The 23,619-nt window shown below is 47.1% G+C and overlaps 1 protein-coding gene across 8 annotated transcripts in view; it reads right to left on the bottom strand.

The window, feature by feature from the left end:
- Nucleotides 1-1,979: 1,979 nt before the first annotated feature.
- The window catches only part of NWD1 (NACHT and WD repeat domain containing 1), a 67,119-nt gene continuing 45,479 nt past the window's right edge, over nucleotides 1,980-23,619 (bottom strand). For all 8 annotated transcript variants that reach the window (XM_079114746.1, XM_079114750.1, XM_079114747.1 and 5 more), the window contains 8 exons: nucleotides 22,795-23,003; nucleotides 19,939-20,211; nucleotides 12,205-12,295; nucleotides 11,017-11,171; nucleotides 8,621-8,897; nucleotides 6,803-7,353; nucleotides 5,951-6,056; nucleotides 1,980-4,029 (listed from right to left, as the gene is read on the bottom strand). In XM_079114746.1, the coding sequence (XP_078970872.1) occupies nucleotides 3,734-4,029; nucleotides 5,951-6,056; nucleotides 6,803-7,353; nucleotides 8,621-8,897; nucleotides 11,017-11,171; nucleotides 12,205-12,295; nucleotides 19,939-20,211; nucleotides 22,795-23,003 (1,958 nt within the window). In that variant the 3' untranslated portion in view covers nucleotides 1,980-3,733. The remainder of the gene's footprint in view (nucleotides 4,030-5,950; nucleotides 6,057-6,802; nucleotides 7,354-8,620; nucleotides 8,898-11,016; nucleotides 11,172-12,204; nucleotides 12,296-19,938; nucleotides 20,212-22,794; nucleotides 23,004-23,619) is intronic.

The raw sequence follows: 23,619 nt of genomic DNA, 5'->3' as shown, positions 1-23,619 counted from the left end.
GGCCTGTCCTAATAAAGGACATGCTTAAAAGATAAGCTGGAGATCAGATACCGAAAGGGGCATGAAAGTGCAGTCCTGCTGGTGTTGAAAGAGGAACTAGCTGTTTGGCAACCCGTCCATGGGGATGGGCAGCTCTAGGAGCCCCTGAGGTCCAAGTCCCACAGCTTCAAGGAGCTCGATTCTGCCAAAGACCTGAATGAACCTGGATCCGGACTTGGAGCTTCCCCACGAGAAGCCAGTTTCGCTGGCACCTGGTGAGCCACTCAACAAAGAACCCATTCATGCCGTGCCTGTCCTCTGACCTGCAGAAATTATAAGGTAATAAATGGATGTTATTTTAAGCTGCTAAGTTTGCAGTAATTTGTTATCTGGAAATTAAAAACTAATACACCGTAAGGTGTCCTTGTGAAAAATGTCTGCCCATGACGATGAGGTGTCAGTGCAGGTTCTTGCATTGTAACAGATGTCCCACTCTGGTGGGCAATGTTGGTTACAGGGGAGGCTGTGCACGTGTGGAGCAGTGGGCTGGGGGGCGGATATGAGAAACATCCACACTTTCCACTCACCCAAAGCTGCTAAAAAATAAATAAAGTCTATTTTTAAAAAATGTTCACCTTGAAGCCAGGCACAGTGGTGCAGGCCTTTAATCTCAGTGACTTAGGAGGCTGAGGCAGGAGGATCGTGAGTTTGAGTCCAGTTTCAGAAACTTAGTGAGACCCCAAGCAACCTAGCAAGACCCTGTCTCAAAAAGGGTGGGGGGAACTAGGGATGTAGCTCAGTGGTTAAGGTCCCTGGGTTTAATCCCTGGTTTTAGAAAACGTGTCCCCTCCATTCTAAAGGTGGGGATCCAATAACCATGCTGTCATGGCTGCTGGGGAGTTGGGAGACCTCACATAAGCTAGTCTTCTCCAAAGCACAGTGAATGCCAAACGTGCATAGCAAGCAGACTCTTTGTTGAATGAAAACTATTACAAAAATTATATATATACATATATAAAATAGGTATAATAGATATATACATGCATATATGTATGTATATATATACACACAAGCATATAGATGCAAGTTTACATATATGTGCATATATATATATATATATATGCACATGTATGTGTGTATATACACAAAAGCAACTATTTGGAGTGGCATTTTATTAGTTCTTATTAGTACAGCCACATGCCGCATAATGACATTTCAGTCGATGATGAACCACATATACCACAGTGATCCCAAAAGATTATGTGGCCTAGTGACATCAGAGCTGTCCTATTTGCATAACACACACTATGATGTTCACACAAACCTGGACTCACCTAACAACAGTCTCAGAGTGCACGCCTGTCAGTCAGGGATACGTGACTGTATTTAACGTAGAGTAATTGCTTCTCACGGAATCAATCAATCTTGATTTCTTGACTTTATTAAGATGAACACAGAAATTTTAAAGCAGAGATTATAGATGAGATCTCCCTGTGTTAAGCATCCACTTTATTTCTGTACTGAGTTAACACCTGACGCACAGACATGTTGGCAAATTCTTGCTTCCCGCTTTAAGGGTCCCCTCAACTAAGTGACTAAGCAACTAAGTGTGCTCTTTAGTTAAACAGAGATGGTGAGGCAACCCTAAATTAGTGACTCCCAGCACCTTAAAAGCTGCTCCTAAGGTATGAACTTGGCCTAGGTGCCCATGATGGATATGAACAAAAGAACATGTGATATATATGTACAACAGGGTATCATTCAGTCATAAAGAAGACTGAAGTTCTTTATTTGTGCAAAGCGGGTGGAACTGGAGGACACCGTGTTAAGTGAATTAAGCCAGACAGAAAGACAAGTGCTGCATGTTCTCTCTCGTATATGGAAGCTTAAAAATAAAATAAATGTGTCAAGTGCAGTGCGGTGATTACTAGAGGTCAGGAAGGTTGGATGGGAAGGTGGGTTATACACATGTGTTGAAATATCACACTGAACACCAAAAATATGTACAATTAATACATGTTAATAAAAATAAAGTAGAATTTTTAAAAACCTAAAAGAAAGCTGATGCCCAGTGCACCTGAGTATACATTTTAAGATCACAGTTTAAATATTTTAAAGCAGAAGTGGATGTTAACATTTACAGAACTGCCAGAGCCCACCTTGGAACCCTGGTTTGGGAAACAAATGAGCAATGTAGTCAGTAGGGTCTCCTCCACCTGAAAGCCTCGTTTCCTGCGCTGTGGCTTGTTGCTCTGCGGCACAGCACTTGCTGAGCATGTGCGAGGCTTCCATCCTGAGCACCAACCACAAGAACACCCCGGTCCTCCCAGGTTGCTTTTACTGAAAGTATCTAGAATCCAATGGAGGGGAGAAGGAGCAGCACCTGAAAGGTTTGGACTCCCTACCATAACGGCAAAGGCCCTGGAGGCAAGCAGGGCTTTTTAGAAGACTATGGGCAAAGAGGAAAGATCCATGTCAGTGAAATGAATCAGTTGGGCTGCTGAACCCGCACAGGCAGATGGTCCAAAAGCAGAGCAGAGATGTCAACAGCTCGCTCTCTCTGCCTGCTTCCAAGAGCCTCCAGTTTTCAAGATAAAAAAAGCATCTTTATCCTAGAGGCTTGGGAGCCAAGGAATAGTGCTGGAAGATTTATAACATGTTTATTATTTTAATGTAGCTTGAATCATGAAGTCAGCTCATGAACTAGAGACAGGCAGGCCAAATGTGCCTATAGATATAAATTTGAGACGATTGCCAACTTTAAGAAAGAGGAACATTTTGCATAAAAGCCTAGATGTCTGGCTTTCAGAAAAGAAGATCGAGCAACAGGAGGGCCCTTTTGCCATGGCCATTCTGGGCTAACGTTGGCATGCTCATGCCCACCTGAGAGAGAACACGTACCCTCCGTGTGCCCAAGCTGTCATGCCCTGAGGTACACTTAGGTGTGTGGGAGTCATCTAGATTACTCACTGGCCCTTGTGGGCTTTTGAGTGTGCACCCACCCCATGGAATAGATGCATCATACTTCCAAGACTAAAACTGGAGAGGTGGTCCCACAAGGACTGCTAAGGAAGCTTCCTGGATCTCATTTCTCAGAGCTTTTGTACAAAAAGGCTTGGAACTTGAAGCAAATCCTAGTTACCTCTGCAAGGCTATGTTTGCTCCTGTGTAAAATGGATGCCCTCCCTAAAGTATGAGTTGTGATGAGGCTCAGCATCTGTTGCTTCATAGACTGTAAACCTCTGTGGTCCACATCAGTGGTTTGGTCAGTCTCACATTCTTTCATCCCTCCTTCATCTGGTCCTAGCACCCCAGTTTCCTTCCCAGAAATACCTTCTCCCATTCTCAATCAACATGGTTGGGTAGCCATTATCTCCATCCTCAGCTCTGATCCATACAAGCCAGCCAATCAGAGCACTGCATTCTCCTAGAGACCGTAATTGGTTCAAGGATGAGCGTTGAGTCAATTGGAGCCAATAGAGCCAGGGTTAGAACCAGGTTTAAACTCGGGAAAGGGAAGTTGTCTTCTCTACTGAACTTGGAGATGGTAGCATGTTTGTTGCTAATCTGAGGGTGACAGATATGAGGATGGACCAAAAAAGAGGAAGGAAAGATGGAAAGATGAAAAAAATTGAGGCCTAGTTTCATAATCTGAGGCCCTGGGTCCACATGTACACCAGCAAATGCACTCTCTTTGCTTCAAGCAGATTTGATAGGGTAAACTCATTGGAACCTCACACTCCCATGGTGGGTTTTACACTAACAGGCAGACTTGTGAATGTTTGTTCCATTTGGATTTGTTTCCCTGGCCAGTCTTTGATGTCAAGTCCTGGGGTGTTTCTGCAGCCAACTCTTCTTTCTGCCTGGATTTGACTATCCACACTGCCTTCTTGAAGTTCTTGAGAGGATCCTGCTGTGAGGCTCTTGATGAAGGGCAGTGGAAACGCTCTCGGATGAGATAGCCATGTCTCGTGGGAGCAATAAAGCCATTGGAGGTGGGGATGATTCTATTTACCACTGCATGCACAAACTGGACAGCCAGCAGGGTACCTGTGGGGATCAAGGGCAGGGCATAAATGAGAAAACTGGGGTGCAAAGGCCAATGCTACACATTCCAGAGTTGGTTGCATGGCTGCCATGCTCCTTACTAGCTTAGACATGGCATTTAATCTCTTAGAGTCCCTTCACTTCATCTGCAAAATGGGAATGATAACAGAACCTATCTGCCAAAAGGTTTTTTTGAACATTTAAAGACATAATGCTTGCAAGGTATTTAGTATAGGTCTTTGACACAGAGTAAGCTTGATCAATATTATTGTTGGAGGACTAGAAAGAAAGGGTATGAGGATGGGCTTTTAAGGTCACAGACCTCAGCCTCAGCATCTGAGCCATCTGTGACTTTTTGCCAGGTATCTTTGTTACAGTGTGCTAGACTACAGTGTATCAGATTACAGTGTGTTAGATTGCAATGTTCTCAGATGACAGTGTTCCACTATAATATATCAGATGATAATGATTTGGACTCTACCTAATCTTGATTCAGTCACTTACTTGTTTTGTTTATAATTTTTAGTTGTAGACTGACAGCATGCCTTTATTTTATTCGTTTATTTTTGTGTGGTGCTAAGGATCAAACCCAGTGCCTCACGTGTGCTAAGGCAAGTACTCTGCCACTGAGCTACTGCCCCAGCCCTTACTTGTTTTTTTTGATCCCTAACCTTACTGAACCTCAGCTTCTTTATTGGTCAAACAAGGATAGCAATAACACTTGTGTGCCTACTGATGTCATAAGGGAGAGGAGATGTGAGCGTTCTCTATAGGAGATCACATAAGAAAGTGACAAAGGTGAGCACTAGAACCAGGCATGTTGGCACACACCTGTAATCCCAGCAGTTCTGGAGGCTGAGGTCAGAGGATTGTGAGTTCAAAGACAGCCTCAGCAACTTAGTGAGGCCCTGTCTCTCAAAAAAAAAAAAAAACAAAAACAAAAAAAAAAAAAAAACATTAAAAAGGGTTGGAGGTGTGTCTCAGTGGTTGAGCACCCACTGGGTTCAATACCCAGTACAAAAAAAAAAAGTGAGAACTGGAATCAGGAGGGCCAACTTCAAGCTGAAGCCTCCCTATTGCTCACTGTGTGACGCTGGGAAAGTCACTTAGCCTCAGAGCCTCCAGTTGTTGCCTGAGAGAATTAAATCACTCAGGAATAGCACCTAATACGTAATAAATGATAACGTGTGAATATGACCTTAGTGTAATAAAGAAAAGATCAAAAGACATTGGGGTTTTCAAAATGTATGGTCTTAAAATAGGTTGTCCCTAGCATTTATAGAGTCTGGGGCTGGAGAATAAATAAATCAAGACCCACTTCCTATAAGACACAATATATAAGCATAGCAAAGCTAGCATATAGACTAATAAAAATATGCTCTATCCTCCTGCATTGAAGAAGGTACCTTAGGAGCCCCCTGGAAGGTCAGGTTCAGGCACCTCAGCGCTCATTGCTGGGCTGTAACAGCATGGGAGAGCCAGCCCCCAGGATGGGCTTGGCCCTCTTCTCGTCCCATCCCCAGCTCCATCCACACCTCGAGGGGCCTCACATATACACACATGAATCCCTCACCCCAGTGCCGACATACAAACTCCATCCACACCACCCCTTGGTCACCTCCCAAGCATAGGTGTGCACACAGGAGGGGCACAGTCCATCCCCAAAAACATGCCCCTAGGCAGCAGGACTGTGGATAGGCCCTAAAGAGGGGTCAAGTCCATCAGGGAGGATGTTCTGGAGTTCCAGAGCATGTATCTGGCAGAGAGGTTGTAGGCCCATCCCCTCGGCCCAGAGACACCTCCCTAAGTTGAGGGACCCAGGGAGACAAGGCCAGAGCAAGGGCTTTTCAGATGCAGGTGCCACACCAGGGCACTTTCTGTCCAGATCAAAGCTCAGTCCTGACCTAAAGGCAAAATAACTCACCATCCAGCACACTCCAGACAATTATGGAGCGGTCCTTGAGGCCCACGTACACATACTTGTCATCCTTGGAGAAGCAAGCACATTGGATCCCTCTGCAGAAGGAACTCTGTGGAAAACAGACCATGTGATCCTGATTCCAGACTGAAACACAGCCAGGAGACCAACCTCATGGAGGCAGGCTTTGAAGCCCTCCTCAGGGAATGGATCAAAAGGAAATTCAAAGAGATGGCGGGGGTGAGGGGAGATATCCCCAGGACCGAGGTACATCTTCATTGAGATTAGATTGAGTGGTTATGGACATTTTGCATTGGAGAGTGAAAACTACAAGATTTGCTTTCTTAAGTGGCCTTGCTTATACAAGTGTTAACTATGATCATATTCAATTAAAATCTGTGCTAAGAACATTACTATTCCCAGGTTAGATCCCAGAACTAGAGGCAGGGATTACACATTGAGAATTCCTAATCCAAAAATCCAAAATCTGAAACTTTGTGAGAATTGACATGAAGTCACCAGGTATATATGAATGAATTTCTTGCTTAAACTTGGGTCCCATGCCCAGGCGATCTCACTATGGATATGCAAATATTCTAGAATCTGACAAAATCCAAAATCCAAAACACTTCTGGTCCCAGGCATGTTGGATGAGGGACACTTAACTTCTATTCCTCTTGATGACTGAGGTTTCTTTGGCATCCCCTTGAACTTTGTTCACAAGGAAAGTGCCTCCCTTACCGCACCCCAGTCCCCGCCCATGACAGTGGCACACGGTATGCCCTTAATAAATGACAGCTGTGCGCCGATTTTCTACAGCCAAGACTTGGCAGGAATGTGCAATGGCCAGACACGCACCGTATAGCTCATCTCGAATTTCCACTTGCATGCCTGCAGGTCCCAAAGGCACAGCAGGGCCTCCTCTGACCCGCTGACCACCAGCTCTTCCTTGTGGCTGACCTCCACACAGGTGACTCGGCTCCTGTGGGCCTCCAAGGGAAACACCTTGGAATTCGCACACTCGTACAGAAAGAGGTCACCATTGGTCATGCCATAGACTACTCGGTAGTCAGCCAAAACAGCCACATGGGCTATGGTCTCAGGCAGCTGGGTATAAAAGGTGTATGTCGGCCCATCGATGACCGGACAGGGGTCTCCAGGACTGATGTCCAGCACCAGGACGATGTTGTCATAGGCAATGGCCAGACGGTCCTCGTTCTTGCTCAAGGACATGCAGTTGATGGCCTTGCGGGCCTCAGGAGGGGGGATGCACATCACATCCTGCCGGGAGTCCAGGGGGAACACGAGGACAGTTCCCGAAACAAGCCCCGTGAAGAGGAGCTTGGCTTGCTCGGCGACCTCCAGACACTTGACCTCGTTGGAAGTATCCAGGGAATCTTGTTCCTCACCTGCCACAGGGAGAGGAGCACACTGAGAACGGATCGTTGAGGATTTTAAGGCTCATTACCCATAATCCCAACGTGGGGACTGAAAGTTTTCCTGAGTCCCTTCCTGCTCCCCAACGATCCGAGGTTCTTACAATGAAGATGGCCTCGCGTCCCTGTCCTGCTGAACGCGCCCGTGCTCTCCTACGACCTAAGACCACGAAGCGAGCTCCTTCCCACAGTCTCCAGGACCACTCGGATTTGATCCCAAACTTGCCCTTCACCAACCCCTGGACAGGGCCAGCCCCTTCCGCTGTAGCTCAAAAGCAGCTGCAGACAGGAAGTACTCAAATGTGTGCGTCCAGGTTGGGCCGGGGCTGTAGTCTGTGGACTCCTGCCTCATCCCACACCCCTCTCCATTTCTTGTGTCCTGCTTCACCCCTTAACTAGCAGGTAAGCACCTCGAGAACACTGAGCTACTGCTGTGTCCGACTCGCTCCCTGCACACCCCTTGCCTCGCCCGTTGACGTCAGAGCCGTTTGCCAAGTCAGTGAATGAATGACCTGAGTCTGAACTCGAGGGCCAGAGTTCCTCTCTTGTTTGTTTTCTCACTAACAAGGAGATGCTACGCCTCCAGCACTCCAGTGGGGTGTTGGGGGTACTGCTGGTAACCAGCTCAGAGACCCCTTCACCCGCAGTCCACCCAGACCCAGTGGTGCTGTTGGGCCTCATTTTTCTACTGAAAAATGGCATCTCGTGAAGGAAGCCACTTATCTGGGAACATCCGGGTCTCTTCCCTCCCCAGGCCAGCCCACAGTCCATGACCGCTGATAGTCCTCTATCAGGTACAGAAGCCAGGTGACTTGCTTAGAGGCATGTAACCCGATGGTTGCTATGGACAGAAGGTTTGTGTCCTTCCCCTCCGAATTCAGACGTGGGACCCTGTTGCCCAGCGTGAGAGTATCTGGAGGTGGGACCTTTGGGAAATGACTAGACCTTGAGATGGAGCCCTGAGGATGGGATTAGTGCCCTTGTAAGAAGAGACACGAAAGCTTCCTCTCTGTCCTGGTCTCCGCCACGGGACAGCACAAGAATATGGCCAACTGAAAAACCCCATCAGGCACAAATTTGCTGGCACCTTGATCATGGACTTTCTGCCTCCAGAACCGTAGGCAATGAATGTCCCTAGCTGAAGTCCCCAGTTCACGGTGGTTTGTTGTAACAGCCTAGCTGAGATGCGGGGGGCTTCAGTTCTTACCCACAAAAACAATCACACCCATATCTTACACACCTTCTGCCACATCCCAAATGGTGACTTTGTTTTTGTCCCCGATTTTGGGGAAGTAGATGTAGCTTCCATTGTGGGACACCGTGGTGAGGCCCGTGCGGTCCAGGAAGGGAGCAGAGGCCCGGGACTTCTGAGTGTAGGTCAGATCCCAGACTTTGAAGGAGGAAGACTGCCGGGAGGCAGAGGCCACCAGAGCCCCACCCCGGACCAGCAGACTCACAGGGGCTCCCACGCCTTCCAGGATGTCCAGCAGCGTCCCCTGCTCTGACAGACTCCACACCTGAGCATAGAGAACAGGAAGGCAGATCTGACATCTTCCTTACGCCACCAGATCAGGAACGTCCTTAAGCCCATTTACCCACCCAGGTTAAAAAAGGGCCTTCACCTCTCCCTAGCTCCTTACGCCCTTCCACACCTCACCGGCGGTCACAGCAGTTCTCAAAGGGTGTTCTGGAGAACCCCCGGAGGGGTGCCCCTGAGAACTTGTCAGAGGGTCTTCAAGATCAAAATGATTTTCATAATAATTCTAAGAGAGTATGGGTCTTTTTCACTCCCTTCCTCTTGCAAATAAGCTTTGGAATATTCCAGAAGCTATGTGACACTTGGCACCACAACAAATATAAGAATGCAGAATTGAATATGAGAATCCAGCCTATCTTCCACTAAGCCAAACGTTCAAGGGGTTTTGAGAACATTTGAAATGATGTCACTTTCCTCATGAATATGCGTATGTATAAAAAACATATACATCTGTTTCAGGAGACAGTTTTCATGAAAGTGTTACAGGTGAACATGTCATGCTAGTGAATTCCTGGCTACGCATTTCCACATTGCCTCCTCCTTCATTTTTAAAAGGGTAAATATGAATAGCTCCCAAAGCAATGAGGGATCCCAGGTTGAATCCCAGATGGGAAAAGGACCTTTGTAGGAAAACTGGTGAAATCAGAACGGAGTTTGTGGATCAGTCAACAGGATTGTCCTCATGCTGATTTCTTGGTCATGAGAAACGTGTGAAGGTGAGGTGGCGTGTTCACACAGGGGACTCTGGGATGCTCCCAAAACCTAAGATCATTCCAAAAGGTATTGTCCATGTGTCTGGTGTGCCTAGAACACACACACACACACACACACACACACACACACACACACACCCCATGCTGTGGTTTGTCCCCTCAGGGCAGGGTTCACGTGTTGGAAGCTTGGAACCTTTAAGAGGTGGGGTCCCGTAGCGGTGCCTGTCATTGGAGGCACCGTCCTGGGAAAAGATGACGTCACAGTCAGGGGAATCCTCATTAATTCCCATGAGAGGAGGCTATCGAAGAGCAAGCCTGGCCTCTGCTCTGGTCGCCTTTCTCTCCATGTGACCTCTTCCTCTCCCACAGGCTCCTGCCATGATGTGAGGCAGCCTGGCAGACCCTCACCAGAGACGAGGGTCTTTAAGACTGTGAGCTAAATAGGCCTGTGTGCGCGTGCTTGCTGCTGGGGATTAAACCGAGGGCCTCGCACGTGCTAGGTAACATCCCTAAAGAACCACACTTTCTACTCCAGAGGCCCTCTTAAACATTTTTTAAAGAATTTGAGACAGGGTGTCGTTGCTGCCTAGGCTGGCCTCAAACTTGTGATTCACCTCACTCCACCTCCCGAGTACCTGATATTAGAGGCATGTACCACGGCTCCTGGCTATAACCTCTTTTTAAAATAAAGTATCTGGCATCAGCAATTTCATTATAGCAACAAAAAATGCAACTGTAAAATATGCATCTATGTATAAAATTCTATGTAAACATAACCGCTCTGAGGCACCTGGTAATCTGTAAGAATGTAAAGAAGAGCCAGTGCCGTGGCATGTGCCTGAAATCCTGGCCACTGAGGCCGAGCAGGAGGACTTGCAAGTTGGAGGCGGCCTCGTCAATTTGGTGAGACCTTGTCTCAATATTTTAAGAGGGAAGGGAATGCAGCTTAGTGGTAGAGCGCCCCTGGGTTCGATCCCCAGTACACCAAAACCAATCACTCAATTAAATAAATAAATAATAAAGAAGGCTTGAGACCAAGAGACTGGGAAACTGATACTTGGCCACAACTTCCCTCACCAGCTTCGACCACTTTGGACTCACTGAGAATTTATCCTCACCACGACCCGGGTCTACCCTGAAAGACAAAGTCCTCCCAGTGATCCAGGTCTGATTAGGAAATCTGCCTCTTTGGTTGAGTATTGTAGTTCCCACCCAGGCCTGCTCCTAGGGCCCAGCAGACCCCTCCATATCCTCCCAATGAACTGCCCTATTTCACCCAAACTCGTGTTTGTAGTTTCTTGCAGTGCAGACAAAAGACTCCTCAAGAACCACATTTTCAACTCCAGAGGAAGAAATGAGGATACGGGCTCCTGGATCTCTCCGCACCTGAATGAGTGCATCCCGGGACCCTGTGACAATCAGATTGTTCTCAGCACCAAAAACAGCTGTCTCAACCACGTCCTCATGTTCCAAGTCAGTGGCCATGAAACGGTGAAAGTCCTGCGAGTCGGCCAAGAATATCCGCACGGAACTTCCGAAGCCTGAAACGGCAGGGCCTGGGTTATGCGTCTAGCCTAGTGGAGTTTGAGGGTAGCTGAGACAATCGCCAAAGATTTTGTGAAGCACCTACTATATTGTAGCGGAGGAAAGGTCGGTCTCCGTGTCTGTCTGGGTTCATCAAAGTAATAGAGCTTGACAAGGAGCAGACCCCTAGTAAATAGGACGGGAGGGAGGGAGGAGAAAGGGAAGGAGGAAAGAGAGAAGAAAGAAGGGAGGAAGCGCTACGATTTAAATATGGGCCTGTCTTCCAAGGTCCATGTGTTAAAGGCTTGGTCCCCAGGGTGGTGCCTTTGGGATGTGCTAGTGGGAGGCTCTTGATCACTGGGAATAGAGCCCCTGGAGGGGACTAGGTCCCTGGCTCATTCTCTGTTTTCTTCCTGGATCATGATTCAAGTGGCTTACTGGGTCACACGCTCCCTGCTGTTACCATCTGGGGTCCTTACTAGAGGCCCAAAGCAATAGGGTCACCTAGTCTTAGACTGGCACTGCTAGAACTGTGAGGCAGAATAACCTTTTCTCTTTATAAGTTAATCAACTCGGGTATTTCATTATAGTGATATGAAGCTGGCTAGTATAAGAAGGAAGGAGGAAGGAGGGAAGAGAGAAAGGAGGTGGAAGGAAGGAAGGGTGGAAAGAGGGAGGGAGATTACAAGTTGCTATAAGAGCAACAGAGGCAGAGAAAATGACACAGAGACCCACATGGAGAAGTCAATGTGAAGACAGAGGCCAAGACTGAGTCAGCGTGGTCATAAGTCAAAGGAGAGCTTTTGGCAGTTTGGAAAGGTTGGAGACTAAGGTCAGCCATGCAGACAACCAGCTCTACCTGTGTGACCCACGAGGCTTTGGTGAACGCCACTGGAAGGCAATCCCTGGCCAAAAAGTGTCTGCTCTGTGGCCTTTTGCAGAAGCTTGCTGACCTCTGACCTAGGAACCCCTTTGTCCCCAAGCCCCTCCCCACTTCCCACCCTATTCTGACTTCTTCCTCAACACTTGCAAATGAAAGTCAAACGCTACCTGCTGCCAGAAGGGACTCGTCTTCTGAGACCACCAGGAATCCCACGGCATCTGGAAGCTTCTCCAGCAACCTGTCTCCTTCAGAGGAAACCTGTCCAGAGCCAAGGAGAAAGGTCAAGCATGTCCACAGAGCGTGGGTTTGGCCCAGGGCCCTGCCACTCGCCAGCCGTGAGGCTAAGCAGACCCTCAACCCTTCAGCCTCCCAGTTTCCCCTTATTAAGTGGGAAACGATGCCAGGAGGCCCTCGCAAGGCTGGGGCAGGCGGAGGTGCGCTGGGACTGGTTCCCAGCAAGTAGTCGCCCTGCCAGCGTGGCCGAGGCCTGGATGTTGTCATGACCACTCGGGACCCAGGGAACATTCCAGCACATTTTCTGCCCTTGCAAGAGCTCTGGATCTCAGATAAGATCAGCACAAGTTGGGGCCACAGGAAGCCACGTGGGTGGGACACGGTTTGAGCGTGTCCCCAGGGCTCATGTATTGGCAGCTTGGTTCCCGGGGCGGTGGCCTTGGGAGGCAGGGAGGCCCGCAGGGGTGGGCCTGGTGAACAGTCTTCAGGTCAGCAGGGGTGGGCCTTCCTCTGCCGACTGGGTGGGTCTGAGTGTGGCCCCAGGGTCCTTGTGTTAAAATTTAGTCTCCCTGTGAAGCCTTAAGAGTGGAAACTCAATCTGATCACAGCGTCCAGACGTGGGGCCTTCGGGAGGCCACTAGAGTTAGGTAAGGTCATCAGGGTGGGGACCTCAGGATCGAATCCCAGTGGCTTTATAAGGAGAGGGAGAGAGATCTTGCACATACACATGTGCACACGCACACACACATGCCAACTCCCCGCCTGTCACCACCTGACTCCCTGCACCAACTGGAGACCCTGCCAGCAGAAGACCATCACCACGTGAAGCCTCAGAAGCTGGACCTCCAGAACCATGAAGCAAAATAAACCCCTTTTCTATATAGCTTACCCAGTCTGTGGTATCACGTTGCAGAAACAGAAGAGGAACTAATGTATTGTGGGACTGCAGACACCACTCTCTCCTTTCTATCTGTTGATGACATCTCTTCCTCTCCCTTGCATTCCTGCCAGGATGCCATTCAATGGGGCCGCCTGACCTTGGACTTTAAGCCTCCACAACTGCGAGCTAAATAAACTTTTTTTTCTTTATAAAGTTCCCAGCTTCAGGTGTACCATTACAGCAACGAAACAACAAACCATATACTCTGAGTGGCAGAAACGAACTGAATTTGTTCCCACCAGAAAGGAAGTTTATTCCTCAATCCTGATATTCGTTCCAAATTCAGCTACTGATTTTGGGGCACCTGACCTACAACAGGCCCTGAATTGAAAGCTTTACATTCATTATCTTGGGCAAATGGAATTCACAGGTAGCCCTGAAAAGTGAGTCATTTGCACCAGTTCAATATTTTAAAGATAAGTTGTTCAATATTTATTTAGTAGGGGCAGGGAAAAGTGAATTTCTTCATGGTTGTTGCAAAGTTTTTTAGGTGATCTTCCCCTTTCCCCCTCTCTCCTCCTCCCCCTCCTCCTCCTTTTCTTCTTTCTTCTATTTGGGTCTAGGACCTTGCATATGCTAAGCTCTCCACTCTACCACTGAGCTAGATGATTCTTTAAAAGTTCTTAAATTCAACAGTAGTACAGTATCAGATTCAAAAACAAAGAACTACCTGGAATGTGTGTGAGCTTCATCTCCCCGCCCCTGGCCCTGCGTGGTTCCTCTACCGCAGGCTGACTGCTAATGTTGTTTTCAGGATTAAATAACTCTCTCTCTCTCTCTCTCTGGTACCAGAGATTGAACTCGGGGCACTCTACCACTGAGCCACACCCCCTAGTCCTATCTTGTATTTTATTTAGAGACAGGGTCTTAGCGCCTCGATTTTGCTGAGGCTGGCTTTGAACTCGAGATCCTCCTGCCTCAGCCTCCTGAGCCTCTGGGATTACAGGCGAGCGCCACTGCACCCAGAAGGATTAAATAACTTTCCAGACATGGAGTCCTCAGAACAGTGAGCACCACAGGAGAATTTGTTGTTATTCCATGAAAGCACCTCTTGCCCAGAGGTCAGCAAACTTTTTCTGTAATGAGCCAGAAAATAAATATTTTTAGCTTGGTGGGCCAGACAGTCCCAGCCCTGACACTGTAGCCCAAGACATTCTAGAAAATGACCATGGCTGCGTGCTAGTCCGGCTGCATCTGCGGACACTGCCATATGGGCTTCACAGAACTGCCACATATCACAGAACACTCTCCTCAACCATACAAGATCACGAAGATCCTTCTCAGCTCATGGGCTGTCCAAAACAGGTGGTTGTCCATGGCTCGCTGCCCTCTGCTCTAGCCTGTATGATTTTCCTGCAATCCCATCATCTCCCTGCTACAGAAGTCCCTTGATTTATTTAACACTGCCCATGTATAAATATTTGAGATGATACCTTTTATGATTACATAAGAGTGCTCTAGTAAATCTTATCGTGTAGGCTAGTCTCATTTCAAGTAAGGAACGTTGCTATCATTTGGATACAGAGCAGGGGTCCCCAGAGCTTCATGTGCTGGAGGCTGGGTCCCCGGTGGTTGGTATTGATGGCGTGGGACCTTTAAGAGGTGGGGCCTAGTGGAAGGTATTAGGTGATGTGGCATCATCTCCACAGGGTTTAATGCTGGTTTAGTGAAATGAGTTAGTTTGAGAGAAAGCAGATTGTTATAAAGCAAGGCCACCACATGGACCTGGCCCCTTCTGAATCCAGTCATTTCTCTATGCTTCTCTACCATGTTGTGATGTAGTCAGTGGGGAGGGGAGTGTGCAGGCTTACCAGAGGCCAAATAGAGGGAGTCACCAGACCTTGGACTTTCAGCCTCCAAAACTGTGAGAAAGAAAACCTCTTTTCTTAATAAAGTTCCCAAGCTCTGGCATTTTGTTATAGCAGACGAAGACAAGTGTGTTCTTGAGGACCTCAGGTAACACAAAATAGAGTAGATTTAAGAAGGATTTCACCTTAGGACTGATAGATGCCAGTAGGTATTTCTGCTCATCACCTCCAGTGCTGCTACTATTGGCAGTAGTGTAAACAGAGTCAGCCATTTGCCCACCTCACCTCTGGCTGTGATATCATGAAAAGCTAGACAATTTTCTAAATGTTTCTGCATTTTTGCTATTTCAAATTTGCACATGAGTCTAATACTTTTATAGTCTTATTTGAAAGTTGCCTACTTCAAATTCATAGAAAATGTAGCTACTCTGTGTTTACATTTGTGTGCACCCATACAGGTATTTAGGAGAGATTCCTGGAAAAAGATTTTCTGGGCCCCATAGGAATGCCTTTTTGTCTTGCTAGACACTGGAAGCTTGCTTTCTCAACGAGCTTCACCAAGTCATACCTCCACTAGAAGATAAAATAGAGCCCAAGAAATGGAATATTTAAAAACATACACTTTTGTGTTCAAAATAAAGCTCATTTCTTGTGGACCAGATAACTCTTGGGAGGTGTTAAAAACATGAACATTTAGATAATAAAATGAGTGCCTGTATAAAAAGTGGCACTCCACGGATAGGTCCGATTTGAAGGCTCAGCAGATGGCAGTGACTGAAGGTCGGCCACTGGTCTCAGAGTTGGTGCTTCCATCTGGAGTGGCCCCATGCAACTGGCTCCCTGCTGTGGTTTGGATCTGGAGTGTGTGCAGGCTCTGAACCTGTGCAGCAAGGTGCAGAGGCGGGGCGCTGCGGAAGTGATTGGATCACAGTCTCGCCCTGGTTGGTCCACTATGGAGTGACAGCTGAATGAGCCACAGGGAGTGGTGGGAACTCTGAGTGGCACCTAGCTGAAGGGACTGGGTCCTCGGCGGCGTGGCTGGGGGCTACATCTTGTCCCCCGTCCCCCCCCCCCCCCCCCCCCCCCCGCTTCCCAGCTGCCATGCGGTGAGTGGCTTTGCTCTACTTATTTTGTATCCTTCCACCGCAATGTTCCGCCTCACACAGGCCCAGGGCTATGGAGCCAGCTGCTGACCATGGACTGACACCTTTGAAGCCATGAGCCAGGATAAGTCTTTCCTTCTTCAAGTTAATTTTCTTGGTACGTTGTCACAGCAACGAGAAGCTGATGGATGCACATGTGCAACTGAACAGCTGTGCCCAGAAGTGGATCTCTTTCTCTCAAAGTGAGACGGAGTCCTACTCAACGTTGTAAGCTCTTGCTCGGAGGTCTATTTATTTCAACACCAGGCTCTTGTCCACACATCTGTAACCTTCCTCTTCCTTCAGTGCCGAGGATGGAACCCAGGGTCTCATGTGTGCTAGGCAAGCCCTCTGCCCTTGAGCCACATCCCAGCCCCTGATTTTGAAGTTCTGAAACTCCCCATCTGTTCACAAAGGTTGTCCACTTTCCCCACTATTTATCAGAAACATTTTAAAATTCTTGTCTGATCATTTAAACACTGGAGTCATCTGTTTATCTACTTCTATTGATTACTTTTGCTCTTGACTACTATTTCATTTCTTCTTGTGTATAGTAATTTTTCTCATGTAAGGGAAACCATATATAAAAGAACAGTAGTACCTAAAATAAATAATGCCTACATTCAAAAAGAATATACTCTTTCTCTTCAGCTTCTGGTGTGGAATTGAATTAAATTAATTCAATTTGTATCCCTACTGGGTTCAGGCTTTATTGCATCTTTCATTAATTCATTTTACCAATGTCTTTAAAAGTATGAAGGATTGTATTATGGTTTGAATGTGAGGTGTCCCCCAAAAGCTCCCATGTGAGACAATGCAAGAAGGTTCAAAGGAGAAATGATGGAGTTGCAAGAGTCTTAACCTAATCAGTGAATTGATCACTGATGGGATTAACTGAGCGGTAACTGGAGGCAGGTGGGGTGTGGCTGGAGGGAGTGGTTCATTGGGGGCCTGGCTATGGGGGACATATTTTGTATCCCGAGAGTGGAGTCTCTCTCTCTCTCTCTCCTCTCTCTCTCCTCTCTCTCTCTCTCTCTCCTCTCTCTCCTCTCTCTCCTCTCTCTCCTCTCTCTCCTCTCCTCTCTCTCGCTCTCTCTCTCTCCCTCAGCCTCCCTGATCACCCTGTAAGCCGCTTCCCTCTGCTACACTCTTCCGCCATGTTGTTCCTGACTCACCTGGAGCCCTGAGGAATGGAGCCTGCTGTCTATAGATTGAGACCTCTGAAACTGTGAGCCCTCAGATAAACTTTTCCTCCCTGTGCTGGTCGGGTCATTTAGTCACAGTAGTGAAAAAGCTAAAACAGGTCGCATGAAGAATCTCCCTCCAGTAGGGCTGGGATTTGGGCCCTTGCGAGGCCCATGTGCTATTCTTTATAATTCAACCACCAGTTCAAAAAAACATCACGGGATTTCTCTCTCTACTGTCTTATCAACTTTTGGCATCGCCAGGGATTGCCTTCCAGTCCTGCCAACATCCTCCCACACTGACACATTTTGCCAGGGATATTGTTTGGGTTCCTTCGGAAACAGAAACATGGAGAGACTTTGGGTGCAGGTAGTTTATTTGGGAGCGGATCCCAGGACATAGTGGCAGGGAGTGGAGAACTGAGGCAGAGGAGGGAAGGAGGTGAATAAATGAAGCTCGTCAAGCCATCGCCAGTGCGGGCGGCTGGAGCTCAGTAGCACTGGGGGGGCCACAGAACCTTCAGAGTTGTCCCCACTGAGGTGGTTGACGGCAGCTGCTCCCACGAGCACTGACACGTGAGCCGAGTGTGCTGGGGGTCAGGAGGGCGTCAGGAAACAAGAGGCCCAGGTGCAGACTTGCAGCATTTTCAATAAGCAACACTTAGGAAGAGGGGACATTGAGAGGCTAGGAGAGGGTGTCACCAGTGAGTGGCTCAGGCGTGGTGAGTGCAGAAATCAATTTAGCTAGCGCCACATTTCCAGCTCACTCCAGTGATACCGTAGCACCCCTGCTGCTTGGGCAGGTACTCTTGCGTCCACCTTTGCCCCAGCTCTGAAGTGGGGACTGTTTTCCCTTACCAAAGGTGAGAAACTGAGGCTCAGGGTAGCTCTGGGCTAAGTCAGCCCAGAATGCAACGCATTAAAGGCAGGACTAGGGTTTTAACTCAACTACGTCTGATCCTCCAAGTTCAGGTTTTTTCTGGGCTTCATGAAGGCCGTCAGGGAGTGAAGGGGGACTAGAGGTAAACAGAGAGACTTGGAGAAAAGGGCTTGGGATCATCGTTGGTTGCTGTGTTGGTAACTTGAGATCTCACAGGGGCCCCCAGGGGCCCAGGGCCAGAATGTGGAGCTCTGGGGTGATTCTTCTCTCCTCCCTCTCAGTTCAGGGGATCAGGCCTAGGGCCTTGCAACCTGCCAGGTGAGCACTCCCCCCCTGAGCTATACCCCAGCATGGGCTGATTCTTCGATGGCCTTATTTCTCTTCTTCCCTGCCCAGCAGGTCTTACAAGAGCATCTGTGATCTGTCTCCACACACCTCTCTCTCACCTAAAATGCCAGCCACAGCTCTACCTCCCTACCACAATATTCTCTATTCCTTTTCCATCTTGAAAATCCTTCAGAGTCCAAGGTTGCTCTCCTGGAAGCCTCTCCAGATTCTCTTCTAGAAACATTTGCTCTTTCAGCTAACCAAGAGCACCCTGCCTCTACTTCTACAGAAAACAGATTTTGTTCCTTTTAGCGTCACTATAAGTTGCCAACAAACTCATCTCCTTCCCTAGATTTCATTCCTTGAGGGTAGTATGGGGGTTTGCTATAGTTTGGGTGTGGTTTGTCCCTGTGCTTGAGTCCATGTGCTGAAAGCTTGGGCCCCCATGTAATGATACTGAGAGGTTGTGGGACCTTTAAGAGGTGGGGCCTAATGGGAGGTGGTTAGGTTGTGGAGGCTCCACCCTCCTGAATGGATTACTGTCTTTCTTGAGAGACTGGGCTAGTTCTTTGGAGACTGGATTGGGGCTTTCAGGGCTGGATTCACTACTAAAAGTCTGGATTGTTATAAAGCAGGTCCCCTCTGTCTCTTTCTCACACACATGCCTCCTTTTTGCACACAGTCACTTCCTGTTCTGCTTTCCATCAAGTTGTCCTGCATTGAGGCCCTCACTAGAAGATGAGCAGATGCTGATACCACAGTCTTGAACTTGCCTGCCTCCAGAACTATGAACCAAAACAAACCTTTTTTTCTTTATAAAGTACCCATCCTCGGGTATTTTACTAGATCAATGCAAAGTTGACTGAGACAGAGCTCTTATATTTCTACAGTTCATCTACTGTCTAGCATGGTGCCTATACTTCTCCATTATGACTCCTTAAATAACTAGTTTTTGGAATGGCATTTAGGTCCCCTTCATGGTTTTCTCTCTTCCTGAAAGCTTTCTAGCTGCAAACTTTTCCCCTCCCAGCTTCCCTAGCATGTTTGGTTCATACATAAATGTCCATGGGAGCATCTGTCCACCATTGTGGAGTTGGTGGACAGCATTCAGCTGCTGGCCCCTCATGAGGATGACTCTGAGCATGTTCTACACTTCCTACCAGCACTTCCTGGAACGATGGAGCTCTGACCATTGCCATGTCACCCAGGCCCTGGGAAACATGCCCAGATGCTTCCTGAACCGTGATGAGTTGCAAATCCCCAGAATCAAGAAGCTGCATGTCATACAGAGAAAGATATAAGGCGAGCTCATTCTCCCAACTTCTAGGATATGTCATACTTTTGAGATGAATAGATGCTGGCATCATAAGCAGCAAAGTTGCTTACCAAAGAGATGGAGCCGTTGCTAAACCCAGTGACCATCTTTCCTTGTTTCTGGACCGAGACTGCACAGGTGGGGGTCTCTTCTTTGACACTGGACAAATGGTGCTTGCCCTGCAGACTTCCCGTGGCCGAGTTCCACAGAGCGACCTCGCCGCTCTTGGACACGGTCAGCAGCCTGTTCTGGGACGCCAGCACGGCTGTGCTCATCCAGGGATCCGAGGCATCTCCCAGGAGGCGGAAAACCAGTTCCGCAGTTTCCAAATTCCAAGCATTGATCTGATGCAACAGCGAAAAGGAAGAGGCATCTCAGCAGAAGCCCTAAGCTGCAAGCTTTCCAAAGTCAAATGCAAAACCCATTCTTTCTTCCCCCCTTTACTTTCTTTCTTTCTAACATATTTTCTTAAGACATGGCCTTGCTATGTTGCCCTGGTTGGTCTCAAACCCTTGGATTTGAAGCACCCTCCTGCCTCCTCTTCCGAGTAGCTGGGACCCCAGGCACAGCCACCATGCCTGACTAGACCCGATCTCTTGTATAGTTTATGCTCTTTATTTTCAGCACTAGCATTTCACACCCACCCGCACAAAGAGGAGTTATGGATCTTGTATCGGATCTTGGAAAAACAGAAGGACACATGGAAAAATTGATGGAATCCAAATCCTGTCAGGGTTTAGCTGACGGTGATCATCAGTATTAACGTCTGGACTGTGACAGACTTACTCTCGTTATAGAAAATGCTGGCAGTGAGGGCAGCTGGATGGAGGGATTATGGGAACTCTTGCCACCACACAGCTGTTACAAGAAGCTGACGTTGTTCCAAAGTTTAAAAGTTTCAAACATAGAAAAAACGTCAGCAGGACCCCACGCCTTGACGTATGTGTTCGTTACAAGCAATTCTTGATTAAAGCAGTTTATATAGTCCACTTCACTTCCTCGAGTATCTTTTTATTTATTTATTTATTTTTGGGTGCTGGGGATTGAACCCAGGGCCTTGTGCTTGCAAAGCAAGCACTCTACGGACTGAGCTATCTCCCCAGCCCCTCGAGTATCTTTTTATAAGCATTAATCATCTGATTATTAGACACTTGTTGTTCATTCTACTTCCAAAGTTTATATTAAGGAATTAAGGAGGGAGTCAGGCAGGGTGGCGTGCGTGAGGCAGGAGGATCTCTAGTCCCAGCTACTCGGGAGGCTGGAGAAGGAAGACTGCTTGAACCCCAGGTGTTCAAGACCAACCTGGACAAGAGTGAGACCCCCCCAACACAAAGAAGGACAGACACAATGACATGAATAAAATACATGAGTAAGCAAAGTTATTTTGGTTATTTGTAAGAGCAAAGAAATGGAAACAACTTATATGTCCAACAATAAAGGATTAAATAAATTATACGGAGTCATGTAATGGAATCTTGTGGAACCGCTATGTTTTTTCTTGTTTGTCTGTTTGTTTGGTGGTGCTGGGGATTGAACCCAGGGCCTCATGCATGCGAGGCAAGCACTGTACCAACTGAGCTAGATCCCCAGCCCAGCACACTGGTTTTGAAGAATGTTCAGTTATTGGCAAATGCTCATGAGCTTACAAAATAGTAAGTGGGAAAATAGCTTCATAAAATTGCATATCTGGTTTAATCCAATTTTATCTTATACATATGCACACATGCAAAAGCCCGTATGTGAGGTGTTTTGCAGGCATTATCTTATGAAGTAGATGGGGAAAAGGGAGTCAGAACTTCTGCAGAGTGACGTGACCGAGATCATTCGGCTCCCAAGAAGCTCAGCTGGTTGTTAAAGACACTCGGCCTTCTAGATCTGCTGGCTCCACACTGTGCATTCAGTCAGTCACAGATTCAAAATAGCTTTTAAAAAATTACATCTGCACTGAACATGTCCAGACTTCTTTTCTTGACATCATTCCCTAAAAAAATACTATAACTCCTGTGGACGTAGCATGTACATTGTATTTGGTATATACGTTATCTGGAGAAAATTTTAAATACACACAGGTTAGATGCAAATACCATGCCATTTTACATAGGAGACTTGAGCATCTGTGAATTTTGACATCTGAAAAAGTCCTAAACCAGTCTCCCTGGATATCAAGGGATGATTTTATAGGTTTTTTTCCCCTCTTGCTTCAGTTACTGAGTTTCTAGCCACTACGCTGTTGTGTGGCTATTCATGAAACCGTCAGATCACAGGGTCACAGCTGGCAACAGAATGAAGCAGCAGAACATGCGTCATCGTCAGATTTACATGGAATGCGACTAAGATCAGAAAACACCTCAATAGATTTGTGAGGATTCATATCATATCAAAGGAATCTAACTAGGAAAAAACAACAGAACACTGTCTGGAAATTCTTGACATTTTTGGAAACTGACAGCACATTTCTCTAGAGCACACAGTCAAACAAGAAATCAAAAATGAAATCTGAGAGTATTTTGAACCGAACACGAGTGAAAACACAGTGCACTAACAGCATGGAGCTGGCACCGTGGTGGTGCACACTGCTCATCCCAGCTTCTCAAGAAACCCAAGCAGCAGAGTCAGGAGTTTTGCCAACCTAGCAAGAGAGTGGGGCTCCTGCCTCGAAAAACAAAAATCAGTGGGATGCAGGTAAAGCAGTACTAAGAGGGAAACAGATAGCCCTAAAGAACTCTATTAGAGAAGATGAAAAGTCACAATTATTGAGAGAAAAATGCTCTCTCTCATTTGAACTTCTTCTGATGTCCCTTCTAGTGGTGGTGTACCCTGTTCAGACCCACCCCCATATCAGAGAGCCCTTCCGTGTGGAAAAGCCTGCTCCACCTTTGACTGCTTGGTTCCAGCCTTCCTTTACAAACAGGGCAGGTGTTCATTACCTTGGAGCCAGAGGCTGAATACACGATTTTATTCATTTCATCCACATGGAGGTTCCAGATCTGAGGTTCACTGGAATTTTTTGAGCCTCCATCCCAAATGGCAAATTTCTCCTGGCCAGAGAGTAGGTTCCACAAGCGCAGCGTGTGGTCCTTGGAGGCAGAGATGGCAAGAATCCCTTCTGCAAACACCTTCACGCATCTCACCTCTCCTGCAACAGAAAGTGAAGGGGAGAGTCTTTAGCCAGACACATTTTGTCCTCACAACTATTGAAGTGCCCATCAGCTTGTAAATCCCCTGGTTTACCAAAGAAAAGATGGGTGGATTTGAAGTTGTCCAACGTGAAATTGATGGAAGGCAACTGAGAAAGTTAAGAGTGACAAAATTGGGTGGGATTCAATCAATTGCCCCTGGTGTTGAATTTGTAATAAAAAGACAGTTGAATTTTACAAAGGTTCAGCATCCAGAGAATATTTAAAATTAATAAACATGCTTTAAGAATAGTGCAAAATTCTTGAAAGGTTATAGACTTCACCTGTAATTTTTATAATCTTGGAAAGATATATCCTAAACAAAACATGAAGTTGATTTGGAAGAAATAAAAGGGGGAGATTGACCAATTGGATTACCTCAATATGTAAAACTTTAGGAGAATAAAATGTAGTTGAAAGGTATGTGAGAGATGGAGAAAATATTTACAACATAAAACAAAGAAAGACTCTCCTTAATAAACAAAGAGTTCTTACAAATAATCAAGAACAATGCAGATGATCTACTCACAATTTGAACAAAGAAACAGGATTTTTACAGAAATACTGCTGGTAGAC

The sequence above is a fragment of the Sciurus vulgaris genome (assembly GCF_902686455.1).
Source record: "Sciurus vulgaris genome assembly, chromosome: 16".
NCBI lineage: Eukaryota > Metazoa > Chordata > Mammalia > Rodentia > Sciuridae > Sciurus > Sciurus vulgaris.
This window is presented reverse-complemented; position numbering and strand designations above follow the sequence as displayed.